Source organism: Suncus etruscus, chromosome 5 (assembly GCF_024139225.1).
Source record: "Suncus etruscus isolate mSunEtr1 chromosome 5, mSunEtr1.pri.cur, whole genome shotgun sequence".
In the NCBI taxonomy this organism is placed as follows: domain Eukaryota; kingdom Metazoa; phylum Chordata; class Mammalia; order Eulipotyphla; family Soricidae; genus Suncus; species Suncus etruscus.
Window position 1 is genome coordinate 150,051,147 of NC_064852.1, and position 14,973 is coordinate 150,066,119.

Here is a 14,973-nt window from a genome sequence, read left to right on the forward strand (position 1 = left end):
TTAGTCATGTTTGTAGAGAGTTTTATTTTACCATATACACAGCTGTGATACTGCACTGTTATAAAAACCATGAGAAGGTCCACTCATCCCTGTAGTGCTTTCTATAAACACTGTTCTGGAAGCTAAAATACTAATAGAGGGTCTAGGGACATAACACCCTCATTTGAGATGCATCCCATCTCATCTCAAATACTACACAGGTTCTTTGTAAGTGAAATGACAATCAAGTTTTGAAAAGTAGGGTATATCTATTATTTTGAGGGGAAGAATATGCTTGTTCTCAAGCAATGTTCATTGGACCTGGTGACCACTCTTAGAAAATGTGGCCAACCAGACTGGATGCTTCAATGCTCATGTCTGAAGAAGCATGTTCACCTCTAGCAGTGCTGGCCACACTCTGGGCTATGCCCAGTGGAGCCCAGGGGTACCCAGGGCTATATTTGGCAGTGCTTAAGGAGGATCATGCAGCACTGGGGTTGGATTTGCAAGGCATAAACTCCAGACCTTTGAGCTACCTTCTCACTCTGCATTTGGATTTAACCACCAAGTTTCTAGCACAGAGATCCTATAATCCTTAGGTGTTCTGAGTGTGTGTATGTGTGTGTGTGGGGGGAAGGGTTTAATGCCAGGAAGACTAGTCCATGGTAGGAAGCTGGCCACAAAGAACAGAGAAGGGACCACTCTGACAATGAGAGTTGAAAATGATCACTCTGGACAAGACCGGGATGCTGAAAGGAATGAAAATACTATGCAGAATACCCCTTCAGGAACAATATTTCAAACCAAAGTACCTAAATAGATGGGTAGAGAGGGGCAGTGAAAGAGAGAGAGAAGAGAAATGTCTGCTACAGAAGCAGGCAGGAGAGAGAGAGCAGGAGAGAGAGCAAGAAAGAAACAGGACATTGATGGTAGAAAATATGCACTGGTATAGGGGTGGGTTTTAAACATTGTATGAGTGAAACTCAATGAACTCATGAATAACTTTGTAAGTATATCTCCTGGTGATTCAATAATTACTGTACTAGAAAAATAGAAGTCTTTCATAATCCATACTAAGAGGATACTTCAATCACATCTGAATTTAGGCTATTGTGGCAACTTTGTAGGCGGGAGGTAGTTGCCAAAAGAATCTAAGAAGGAATGAAGGTTGGATCTTCTTGTTCTCTCCCCCTTCCCTCCTTTCCCACCTTCAGGAATGAAAGGGGACTGATGATTGAGTTCAGTCAGCAAAGACCTGTGATTTACTCCATCATGTTTCACCATGGTACCTCCAGGAAATCATTCACCAGTGGAGTTCAGAGAGCTTCTTGGTTTTGAAACCCACCAAGGACTGGCAGGTTGTACCATGGGGACATAACACCTTACCCTATGTCCATCATGAGTTGCATGTCTTTTTCTAATGAACCTAGGAGTAAGAAGTTAATGGATTCACAAGTAATAGCCTTCCTTAGACTTGCTGCTGGGGGCTGAAGTTGGGTCCTCAACCCATAGGGTCTGTGCTAATTCTGGGTCTTTAAGGTCAAAAGTGAGTTAAAGGAGCTCAGCTGGACTCTGAATTGTTGGAAAATTGGACAGTATGGGGGTAAATTGCTCGCTCACTGACCTCAGAATTACAATATTCAGATTAGATAATGGAACCTTCAATTTAGATGAGTTTACTTTGGCTTTTGGGACACACCCAGCAGTGTACAGTGCTTGCTCCTTGCTCTGTGCTTTGGAATTACTCCTGGTGGAACTCAGGGAACCATATGTTGTGCCAGAGATTGAACCCAAGTTGACTGTAAATAAGGCAAGTGCCTAACCCTCAATACTATCTGGCCTAGGATCTTTTACTTTTTTTATTGTTGTTTTGTTTTTGTTTTTGGGTCACACCCCACAGCGCTCAGGGGTTACTCCTGGCTCTACACTCAGAAATTGCTCCTGTTAGGCTCTGGGGACCATATGTGGTGATGGGATTTGAACCACCATCCATCTGCATGCAAGGCAAATGCCTTACCTCCATGCTATCTCTCCAGTCCCGGATCCTTTACATTTTATAAGAATTTACATCATCGTTTTTCATTGTTATTATTAGAAGTTTTATAAATCATGGTAGCTCAATAAAGATGGAGAAAAGAAGAGTTCACATAATTATATATTCTTTGTGGGCTATGCTCAACTGCACATGTAATATTTTGTTGAATGAATACATCTCAGTTTTCTTAGATATGCCATTATTGGTCATTTGCTGAAAAAATTATTTCTTAATAAATTATATTAATTTATTATTTTAGATGTATTTTGTGGCCACATCTAACTGTGCTCAGAGTTTTCTCCTGGCTCTATACTCAAGGATTACTCCTAGAAGGTTTGGGAGGATTCTATGGGGTGCTGAGGAATCAAACCTGAGTCAGTCACATGCCAAGCAACTGTGCTGCCCACTGTTAGATCTTTTCTTTCTCTTTGTTAAAAATTTAAAGAATTTTTATATTATCAACTTTATACCACATCTATTCCTTTATGAAAGATTAAACCCTAGAATATATTTCCAATGAAATAGATAGGTTGGATATTTGAACTTAAGAAAAGTCTTGAAACATTTGCCATTTACCTCTAAATGAGCTAATGAAATTCATTCTGTGCAATAGTATTGGCTTCTTTTATTCCCTTACCTTGAATATCATGACTCTAAAAACCCCCCTTTTCTAAGTTGTTCAGCACAAATAAACTTCTTTTCAATGACATTTCTCTGCTTGCTGATGAGGCATATTTAAAGTTGGTCTAATTGGTCCTGTCAATTAGATCAACCATGCCAGTGGTCTAAGGCAAGGATCAGAGGATGCTATGGTGCCAGGGATTCCCTGGACCATCTAATGGCTTATGGCCACACCTGAAAATGCTTGGTTAAATGACAGGCTTTCCACTCTGGTTCCTCCAAGATAGGCAGTTTTGTTCCATTCTTTTCCAGGATCTCATAGAATATCCATCTTGCTTTTATTTTTTATGTTAGAAAATTGCTCAGGGATCACTTTGGTGGGGCTCAAGGGATCGTATATAGTACCTAGGGATCAATCCAGAGCTGGCCATGTGCAAGGAAGGCATTTTACCCTTTGTACCAGTTCTCCAGCCCCACTCATATAAGAAACTTCCTAATTAAAAAAATCCCTCATTACATTGGTGGTGGGAAATGTGCATTAGTAAAAAAAGGGATGGATGTTGAAACATTTTATGACTGAAATTCAAGCATGAACAGCTTTGTAACTGTATCTCAGGGTGATTAGATGAAAACATTTATTAATTTAAAAATCTTCATTATGTAATTCAACTCTATTTTGATGGAGAGTGAAGAGGAAAGGAAGAGCTAAGTTGATTATTTTTTCTCTTTTAACGTATTAATCATCTCTACACCTTTTATAGAATAGTGCTTTAAATTTTTTTCTTGTTTTTGTTTTTGTTTTTGGATCACACCCAGCAGTGCTCAGGGGTTACTCCTGGCTCTAGGCTCAGAAACCGCTCCTGGCAGGCTGGGGAGACCAAATGGGATGCCAGGATTCGAACCACTGTCCTTCTGCATGCAAGCAAACACCTTACCTCTGTGCCATCTCTCCGGCCCCTAAATTTTTTAACTAAAATGTTTATTTTCATTTTGAGGCCATAGCCTATAGTGTGCAGGGACTCCTGTGGCTCAGTGTTCAGGGAACCATTTGTGGTTAGGGTTTTGAACTGGGAAAGCTGCATTAAGTCAAAGCTTTAACCCTTGTACTATCTTTCTAGCAAAGCATTTTAACCCTTGTACTATCTCTCCAGTCCCATGAATGGTGATTTTAAAAAAAAAAAGTATTGTTTTGTGGTCGAAGCAATAGCACAGTAGTAGGGCATTTGCCTTGCATGTGGCTGACCCAGGATGGACCTGGGTTTGATCCCTGACATTCCATATGATTCCCCGAGCCAGAATGATTTCTGAGCGCATAGCCAGGAGTAACCCCTGAGCATTACCGGGTATGGCCCAAAAACAAACAAATAAAAAGTATTGTTTTTCACAAGAGAAGTCAATTATTTTATTTGTGCACCCCCCTCCCAATGATAAACTAGTGTTATTCAAATCCTCTAGAAGGATCTTTGCTAAAAAGTTATTTAAATAATTTTTGTGTTAACAACACTGGGCAATGCTCAAGGGTTACTCCTGACTCTGCACTTAGGAATCGCTTCGGTGGTGTTTAGGGGCCCAGATGGGATACTGGGGATTGAACCTGGGTTGGCCATGTGCAAGGCAAATACCCTACCTGCTGTCCTCCTACTCTAGCTCACATTTTAATTTTGCTAGAGGCATTAGGTGTTTAGACTGAAAGTCTTTTAAACCCTTTTCTCCTAGCAAAGATTTTTGACACATGAGCTCTGTGCTTCCTGCGATACTATTTCCCCTCCTGGTGACTTCTCAGCCAACTTCTGCCAGTAGAGGGAACAGCCATAATTTCACCTTCTCTCCCAGTGCCAGCATAGAACAACCCAAAGGCATTCCAAGTCTGCAGTGCTTGGTCTTGTGTCTGTCACTTCCAGGCTCTTGTTCTGCATCTCTTTCTCATTCCCTTCCAGAGGGATTAAGTTAGGGTAGCATCATGGTCATAATGGTCTTACTAAACAGAATCACTATTCTGTGTGTTTGCTTTCTGCAGAATGTAACAGCAAGGAGAGCGGCTACTGCCTGGGAGAATTTTCCTGCCCCCATTTTTCCCCCCTAATCTCTGACTATCATGTTAGTGCTGCTTTCCTGAAGTTGAGACCTTTATGTAGGAAGGACTATCAATATTTTGTGGGCTTTCACTCCCTGCCCTCTCTTTCCTGTGGAACAAGTCTAGCAAACACATTGGATACCCTCACCTTTTCAAAGAGTCCAACAAGGTACACAGACATAGAGGAGGGCTGGGCTGGTGCATATTTTATAAGATGGTGATCTGGGGTATCACTGTCTCTTGTTTCTCTACACACTTTTCTGCACAAACTTCTCTGCCTTTGGACACTTGCTTAGGTTACTCATTGGATCAACCAGTATCTAAAAATAAACCTAGACATGATGAGAGATTTGCTCTCTGCTACCTCCCTTGGCTGATGTGTTTTGGGTATACCTATTGGGAAAAATAGTTATACCTTGGTGTTATAATTTACACTCACATTAGGTATTGATTTTAGTAACCAACAGTGAAAATGAAAGCAAAGAGACCAGACAGCTAGGACAGGGCAGAGGGTTCCAGCCTGCTGACGCCTCGAAGAATTCTTTCTTTTTTTTTTTCTTTTTTTCTTTTTGGTTTTTGGGCCACACCCGGCAGTGCTCAAGGGTTACTCCTGGCTATCTGCTCAGAAATAGCTCCTGGCAGTCACGGGGGACCATACGGGACACCGGAATTCGAACCAACCACCTTTGGTCCTGGATTGGCTGCTTGCAAGGCAAACGCCGCTGTGCTATCTCTCTGGGCCCAGAATTCTTTCTATACTCATTTCTGCACTCTGGCCTCAAAGGCCACTCAGCTACTTTTATATCCATGCACTTGGCCTTCCCTGCTGGTGGTCCAATGGGAGTGAGAGGAAGGGATGTGTTACCCCTCCCCAAGGCGAAATGCTAATCTTACCTGATGGTCAGCCCACAGCTGGGAAGGGTCTGAGGTTGGTAATTAAGGCCCGGGGGAGGGATGAAGAAGAGTTTCAGCGAGAGAGTCTCAGGCAGGACTGAGAGTTCAGAGACTGGATGGGGGCAGAGGCTGCTTAGTTTAGAAGCCATGTGAGATATGCACATGATTAGGCCCTTATAATAAAGCTGCATTTCTCCTGAAACTTCATGACTGCTTGAGGATCATTTCCTCGCCTTTATCCTGAACCCTCACACCTGCCAGGTCAAAGAAGCTGCAAGCGCCAGGCAGGCTGAGAAAGGCCTCACCATCCACACCGTCGACCATCATCCACCTCCAGAAAGGACTCTTACTAAATTAATTAATACAACAGGGATGGATTATACTTTCTTCCCAAACTTCTTTCAGACTTTTTCTCTGGCCACTTCAAAGTGTTGGCTCTAGTGATAGTCCTGTAGAATCAGAAACAGAGATGCTGAATTTCATTTGGATTTGGGGCTCACATTTTTTTTGGCCACACCCGTTTGATGCTCAGGAGTTACTCCTGGCTAAGCGCTCAGAATTGCCCCTGGCTTGGGGGGACCATATGGGACGCCGGGGGATTGAACCGTGGTCCTTCCTTGGCTAGCGCTTACAAGGCAGACACCTTACCTCTAGCGCCACCTCACTGGCCCCTGGGGCTCACATTTTATTTATTTATTTACTGATTTATTTATTGGACACATGTGGTGATGCTCAGTGCTTAATCCTAGCTCTGCACTTTGGAATCACATCTGGCATTTCTCATCCCCATATAGAATGCTGGAGATTGAACCTGGGTTGGCTGCATGCAAAGCAGTTGCTCTACCCATTGTTCTATCGCTCTGGCCCCAGTTGCTCACTTAAAAAATCCATCTCTGATTTATTTGTTTTGGTGTGGTTATTGAAGTTGTTGTCTCCATTCATATTTTTTTTTCTTCTTTTCTTTTCTTCCTTTATGTACTCTGCCATGTTTTTTATCTCAAGACCATGGCCTTTATGTGGTGCTTATCCTTATTGTTGGAGTGTTCACTGGATGTTTTATTTGACACTTCTTTTTGTACTGTTGTGGTGTTCCACCTCCTTTTTCCCCTTCGTCTCTCAAAACTAGGATGAGAGCTTCCAGAAGGACTCCGCCCATTTTTGGTGTATTTGATTTTTCCCCAGTTTATTATTTTTCTCTTCTTCAAACAAAACCACATAACTTGAACTATCTAGTCCCGCCTCCCAACTAGAGTGGGAAATAAGGGAGGTACCAAGACCAAATAGGTGTAGGACCACTAAGTAGTTAGCTAGGCACAGAGAGGACCACTTATTCTGGCAGCCCCGGGTGTGAGGGAGGAGAATATGGGAGGTAGGATGGGAGCGGAGGTGGAGGGAGGACAATTTGGTGATGGGAATTCTCCTGATTTTATGTCAATATGTACCTAAAATATTATTGTCAATGATATGTAGGTCTATGATTAAAATAAAAATTATATTTAAAAACTGTAATCAACATGTATTCAATTAAAATGTAGCTTGCAAATTAAAAAATATCCATCTCCATTTTTGTCTTCTCACAGCTCCTCTGTATTGCTTCTCCCCATACTACTCTCCTCAGACATGTTGTCCATTCCCTCCAGTTTGTCTTTTGATTTTGCTTAGTCTTTGTCAGTTTTATAGCTTTCTGTGGCCACACATGGGTGACCTCATTCAATAGTTGTCTTTTTCCTTCCGACTTATTTCACTTCCCCTAATCTCTTCAAGCTCTTTGGGTGTGGCCCCAAACAAACAAATAGCAAAACCAAATAATAGCTGAATACATTGTACAAATAGATTACATCTTTGTCCAGTCATTTATGGTCAGGTACTTTGGTTATTCTGTAAACTGGCTTTTAATTTCTATAGTTTAGCATTTACATAATGTTGCAATGATGTCTGTACTGTTATTTTTATTCTCCAGCGAGATACTCAGTGATGACCCACTGAGGATCATCTATCTTTGCTTTCTTGAGTAAGTGCTACCATGTTTTTTATCCTAAAAACCTCTTTTTTGTTTTGTTTTGGGGCCACATCTGGCGATACTCAGGGGTTTCTCATGGTTCTGCTCTCAACAATTATGCCAGGCAGGCTGAGAGACCATATGAGATGCCAAAGATGGAACTCAGGTTGGCTGCATGCAAGGCAAATGCCATACCCATTGTATTGTCACTTGGGCCTCATGATGCCTCTTTTATCTCCACATACTCTCCAACACTTGTTAGGAAATGACTTGAATACAATCAGCTTGTAATGTGAGGGCTCATGTACAGTCATATCAAAAAGTGTCTTTTTGTAGGAATGGGAGACAGTACAGAGGTGGACATATGCCAGGCATATGCCAATCTGGTTTGATTGCTAGCACCACATGGGTTTGCAAAGTTGGTGGGTGACCTGTGTCACCATTCATTATATCCTTGGGCCCTTATATTGAACTGCTGGCCTGTTTGGTTGAGAGTCATTAGTGGTTCCTTGACCCCAATAAAGTACCTTTTGGGGCCAAGGAGATAGCACAGGATCAGTGTTGGGTTACACCTTTCTTTGCATAAAACAAAGTTTATCCCTGGTTTCTCTGCATCTATTTGTTTACAACTTGGTTTCACCCCCCCCCCCCCACACACACACAAAAAAGATTGTCTTATATGGAAGGCACAGGCTCAGAATAGCTGCTCCACCTAGGGGTGGTCTCTATATTCAATAAAAACGGCAGTTCTGGCAGGCAGCATGCATTCCATACTAGGTAGAAGATGGCCAGACTATCTAAATTTCACCCTCAGCCTGGTCTGAATTATTTCATGCATGACCCTGATTCAGACTCATTTACCTGGGCTTGGAGATACAGCATGTGGGGTGATTTTTACAATTGACGCCTTGAACAGTGACACAGGACCCAAGGTCCCAAGAAGACCACAACAATGGTGAGTGACTTGACCCTCTGGTGATCATCACCATGACAGCCCCTTCGAGCTAGACTGAATGTGCTGTGCCTTTCACTGAAACATCGATTAACATGGCTCTTGTTTTGAATGGCTTCATGTTGCTCTGGTCTATCTACTTGCATTTCTCAATCTGGACTGTATGTGCCAGGATTCCTAGATATTCTTCTTCACCATGTCACAAGAGGGGAAGAATATCTTCCAAGTGGTGACAAGTTTTCAATCTAAAGGCCTTCCAAAGCAGATAGTTTATCATTGACTACTGGCACTAAGCCAGAGAGATGCCCATCTCCCTAGAATGATGAGCCAGCTACCATCTCTGCAGACTCTGAAAACGGTCTGAAAACGGCTCAACCAGAGACACCCCAGCACCCTAGGTACTGAGTCAGGTAGACAAGCCAGTGCTGGTTATTCAAGTCCTGGACACTGTCAAATGGTTCAATATTCGGAATGGTTATAGATTTATCAACAGAAAAGACACCAAAGAAGACATCTTTGTTCACTGGACAGCTATTAAGAGAAACAATCTCAGGAAGTTTCTGTGTAGTGTTAGTGATGGGGAGTTTGTGGATTTTGATGTCGTGAAAGGAGAGACGGGTCCAAAAGCTGCTAATGTATCTGGACCTGGTCGAATGCCAGAGAAAGATAGACAATATGCTCCCAATGAACATAGATTCTGTCGATTCATCCCCCAGCCTCACACAGCTGGCCCACCACCGATGGTGGCAGAGGCTCCCTCAGGTGAGACAGAAGTAAACAGTGAAGGGGAAAAAGTTGAAGACTCTGGGCAGTATCCCAGATGCTAATGCCTACCATCTTTCCTCTACTGAAGGCACTTTTTGCCAGGACCATGGCCTCCCAACCTGCAGCAGCTTATTGAGGAGACCCCAGAAGCCACCACAGAAGATGGAGGACCCAAGCCTCGCCAAAGCACAACAGATGTAAACCTGGGCAGGATAGGCTCAGGATAGCTGCCCCTACCTTGGGGTAGTTTCTATACTCAGAAAAAATGGTAGTTCCAGCAGATAGCATGCACTCCATATTACGTAGAAGATGGCCAGACTATCTGTATTTCACCCTCAGCCAGGTCTGGATTATTTTATGTGTGACCCTGATTCAGACTCATTCACCTGGGCTCGGAAATACAGCACGTGGGGTGGCACAGACCCCAGAACCATCTCTGGCACCACATCCTCAAGCCCTAACATATAACTGTCTGACCCAGTTGATTGAATACTGCTCAAAATGGCTCCTGGCTCCCTGAGCAATTGCCTTGGAAATTTCTTGCTTTACCTGGGTTGGTCTGGGTTGTATGTGTAGCCCTCTTTCCCCCAGTCCTCTTCTGCTGCATAAGGTCACACACTGTCCCTTGTTAACAGTGATGGTTGTCCTAAAAACTTATCTCGTGACTCTACCAAAATAAACAAATGAAGAAAAACCTAATGTGCATGTATGCATGTGTGTGTGTGTGTGTGTGTGTGTGTGTGTGTTTAATCCACTAGTTATTGCCTTTTAGTAAGTAATACAAACCAAAGACCCATTTGAAAGGCTTCTCCATTTCCCTTAGAAGTCAAGAGCCTATTCTGTTCTCGGTGCTCCTGCTGCATAGTCTTAATGCATTGTGGGGAGCAGAGGGCACACAAATAGAATTAATACTTTTCTGATTATGATCTCTATCTGTGATATAAGTAGAGAATTTTTTTTTTTATTTTTGGGCCACACCCGGTAACACTCAGGGGCTACTCCTGGCTATGCGCTCAGAAGTTGCTCCTGGCTTGGGGGACCATATGGGACGCCAGGGAATTGAACCATCGTCTGTCCTAGGCTAGCTCAGGCAAGGCAGACTCCTTATCCCTTGTGCCACCGCTCTGGCCCCAGAAGTAGAAAATTTTTAAAGAGAAAAAGGATATTTTAAAAAGTGACATATTGTATTTCACAAACTCAGTTTCATTTTGTGTTGATACAGATTAGAAACACTAAATCTCAGACCCAAACTCAGCACCACACCTCAGCTCAGAAGGATCACCCAAGACATCTTTGGAAAGTCTCTATGGTTAATGTTTACAGAAAGAGATGAAATAATCAAAATGGAATCCCTCAGCCTCCAGTTGAAATTTTCCCCAACTTAGAGTGGATGAACCCTTTCTAATAGTATGTAAAGCCAGGACAGCAGTTGAGTGATGAGCTAAGGCTGCTGGATTTGACTTAGCTGTTTCCTTCATGCCAGCAGCTAGGGAAATGACTCTTTCTGCAGAGAACATGCATCACACACTACTCAACTATCCTAGAAGCAAAAGGAGCTGCAGAATGAATTCGAACCATGGAACCATGGAATGTAAGGATCCAAAAGGCAAAGCTTTAAGTAGCTGCAGAGAGAGGACAAATATTGCAGGCTAGCCTGTGAGCCATGGTAGGTAGAATTGAGAATCCTGAGGGTTCACTGTGGGTCCTTAAGAGGAGCAGGTTACAACAGAGAGTGACAGAGAACATCGGGATATGCTTGACTTTCACCCATTCCCCACAGCTAAGGCTTTGAACAGTTCGTAAGGTTTCACCCTAACCTTCTAAATGGCTTATTTCATTGGTATTGTATAAACATGTATTTGTACATAATCCTTACAAAATTTTTGTTTTCTCTTGATATCCTATAGTGATCAAGGTCCAGGATGTTACTTAAACAGATGCAAGCACAAAGGGCAGTCTGACATGGATCTGTCTCAGTATTGCACTGCTCTGAGTAATGGGCTCCATTACTCGGTTCATCTCCTGGGCACAGAGCCTGAAATAGGAAAGAAGGCACACAGTGAGAGAGATAGAGAGAAAGAGAGAGAGAACGTAGGGCTAAGGCATGGGGAGCATTAGTGAAACTTAGGCAGTCACATGAGCACCATGGTCTCTAACCACTGTCTTGCTCTGCCCCCTGAAATTTCATGTCTATGAAATCAGAGTTAAACCTATCAAATAAGGGGTTAATATCTAAGATATACAAGGCACTTATAGCTTAACAAGAAAAAGATTTAACCCCATCTAAAAATGGGGAGAAGAAATGAACAGACATTTGCTCAAAAAAGAAATATGGATGATCAAAAGACATATGAAAAAATGTTCCACATTGCTAATCAGGGAGATGCAAATCAAAATAGTGAGATATCATCTCACGCCACAGATACTAGCATACATTGCAAAGAATAAAAATAACCAGTGCTGGCGTGGATGCAGGGAGAAAGGGACTCTCGTTCACCACTGGTGGGAATGCAAATTGGCCCAGCCTTTTTGGAAAACAATATGAATATTCCTATAAAAACTATAAATTGAACTTCCATATGATCCAGCAATACCACTCCTAGGTATATACCTTAGTAACCCCAAAAACACTGGGCAGAAAAGCTTTGTACATTCCTATGTTCATCATAGCACTATTTACAATAGCTAGAATCTGGAAACAACTCAAGAGCCTAAAAACAGATGAGTAGCTAAAGAAACTGTGGCACATCTAAGCAATGAAATATTATTCATATGTTAGGAAAAATGAAGTCATGAAGTGTTCTTATATTTGGATGTATATGGAGATTATTATGCTGAGTGAAATGAGTCAGAGGGAGAGGGATAGACATAGAATAGTCTCACTCATTTGTGGGATATAAGAAAGATAAAAGATAGTATGGTAATAATAGCCAGAAATAATAGAGATCAGGGTCCGGGGGACCAGTCTATGATAAAAAGCTTGTCACAAATAGAGGGTTAGTGCAGTTTGAGTAGAGAAGTGACCACTATGACAAGAAAAGTTGGAACTGGTTACTCTGGACAAAAATGGGATGATAAAAGGGGATAAAGTGATATGCATGATACGTACCTCCTTCATTAACAGTAATGCAAACCATGGTGTCAAAAGGGGGGGAATAAAAGGAAGAAAGGAAAAAAGGGGGATTAAAGGAAGAGAGAAAAAGAAAGGAAGAAAGAGAGAGTAGTAAAATGTCTGCCAAGAGGCAGGCAGGAGGGAGGGAAACTGGGGAATTGGTGGTAGGGAATGTGCATTGATGAAGGGTGGTGTACACTGTATGACTGAACTCAATCATGTAAAATTTTGTAAACATGATGCTTAAATAAAGTAATTTTGGGGGGGGGGTTGGGGCCACACCCGGTGACGGTGACGCTTGAGGTTACTCCTGGCTACGTGCTCAGAAAAAGAAATTAGTGTTGAGATTTCAGCACTGGACCCTCTGGGTGCAAAAGAGATACACAACTTTTTAGGAAATCACCTCTTTTAGGGAACCATTATCAAATTGGACAAGTGGTCCTTGCTCCACTGACTCTGTTTCTCTCTCTCTTCTCTCTCTCTCCCTCCCTCCCTCCCTCCCTCCCTCCCTCCCTCCCTCCCTCCCTCCCTCCCTTTCTCTCTCTCTCTCTCTCTCTCTCTCTCTCTCTCTCTCTCTCTCTCTCTCTCTTTACCAGTCTTCTGTTGTTTCATTTTACATTTAGCCCAAAGAGTTCAAACATAGCCCACAGTCTAAGATCTCAAATTCCCTCAGTATCTTTTGGCTGAGACTCATTAGGGAGAATTTTGCTATCAGTCCAGCTCAGGGAGTGAGATCACACAGACATTGGGACCAGGCCAGCAAAGTAATGAGCTGCCTCTGGGTTGGCTATTCACCCAGGCAGTCTGGTGGGTTCCTCTGATACCAACTTTCCTGGCTTCATTTTTTTCTGAGTAGGAGGTTGTGGGTAAGACAGACAGCACACAATGAAATGAAAGGTTTTAACTTTTATTTTTTTTTAAGCATGGAATTGACATCCATGATACAAACTCACTTTAGACCCCAATACTTTATAATATTTTAGAACTTTTGTCTATCTTTACAAAATCTCAAAAAGAGTTTTTCTTTGAAGACACTTTAGGCTTTGAATGCCAGAAACTAATTTAAAAAGACTTAGAGAAAAAGAAAATGGATTAACTCCTGTAACGAAGGCAAACACTTGGCTGGATTCAGGTGTTGGACGATCTCTTCAGAAATCTCTTCATGATGAGTTCTTGGCACAAATCCTGGAGAATTTTTTATCCTCATGCTGGATGTCCATATGTGATATTAAAACACCTCAGGAAGCTGCAGGCTTGTCTGTTAGTTGAAATTACCCATCTAGAGAGTTTCCATTCTCTCTAGTTCCTGCTAAATGCTGAAGTTTGATTCTTATTGTCCAAATATGCTGACCTGTAATCGTCTCAATTAAACAGGGCAGAGAAGCTTACTGGTCAGGATTGGCTTCCTGCTCACTTGGGCATGGGGCCACTTCTTCCCTATTCAGCTCCCATTAAAGCAAACATATTGGGGAGGGAGGAATATGGTCACCGCTTACAAATAGGATTTTAGTATTTGGAGAAATGGGAATCAGTACTGTACAGGTCAAAATTCCCGGTGTCCATTTTGGAATTTTCACTGGTTTGTTACAAATGATGAGCATTGCTGATTAAGGTTTGAAAGCTGATAGGGCATTTTAGCCACTGATTAGTCTATTTTTACGTACCAAATCCTAAGATTAATATAGCTTAAGTGTTGGGAAGGTATCTAGATCTGTTGTGTTTTATAAGTAATAATTCTGAAAGATGATACTATGAAACCAAATGAAGTTGTTAGGACATAGCTATTTGAGAAAACCAATCATAGGATGGCTTTGTTTTCAATTTGTGCTCAAGTCTGAGAATTCAACTTGAAAAGCTCTTGTGAGGTGCCTCTCTAAAAATCTAAGCTGGTCTGGACTGAAATAGCTTTAGCGAATCATAGAAAGGCTTTTCATAAGACTTCAGCATGCCTAGGATGTAAAATCCAGTTTATCTAGCTAATGATCAAACCACTCAGTTTATTAATGATCTTAATACCCACCAGGAAATAACAGCTTTGTTTTTAATGTTTCCTAAATCAGGGACTTGGAAGCTGGTTTGATGTTATACTAGCAAGTCCTCATTTTAGTATTAGGTCAAATATATGTTACCTCAGTTCTTGAATAGTATTAAGTATGTGGAAGTAGTGAGGTGGTGGTGGTGTGATGGTGATGATTGTAGTGATGTTGACGGTGTTGTTGTTGGTTGTGATGATGGTGGTGGTGGCAAGGAAGATGGTGGTGCTGATGGGTGATGATAGTGATGGTGGAAGTGGTGATAACAGAATATAGAGGTACCATTTTCATCCAATGACCATATATCCTTGCTCATGGCATCCATTAAAGTTCTTGCTCTTCTTCTTTTTCTTCTTGTTTTTGTTCTTCTTCCTTCTCCTCCTCCTCCTTCTTGCCAAAATTATGGTCCTCAGAACTTTACTCCTAGCTCTATGCTCAGGGACCACTCCTGGTGATGCTCTGGGGCCATTTGTGGTGCTGGTGATTAAGCCATGTGCAAAGGAAGCACC

General features: G+C 42.1%; 1 protein-coding gene across 1 annotated transcript in view; it reads left to right on the forward strand.

Annotated features, from left to right (window-relative positions):
- Window positions 1-1,261: 1,261 nt before the first annotated feature.
- Window positions 1,262-14,973, forward strand: part of LOC126008722 (Y-box-binding protein 2-like) — a 218,828-nt gene continuing 205,116 nt past the window's right edge. The window contains exons 1-3 of the mRNA XM_049772949.1: window positions 1,262-1,337; window positions 4,653-4,732; window positions 8,953-9,365. Of these exons, the coding sequence (XP_049628906.1) occupies window positions 1,262-1,337; window positions 4,653-4,732; window positions 8,953-9,365 (569 nt within the window). The remainder of the gene's footprint in view (window positions 1,338-4,652; window positions 4,733-8,952; window positions 9,366-14,973) is intronic.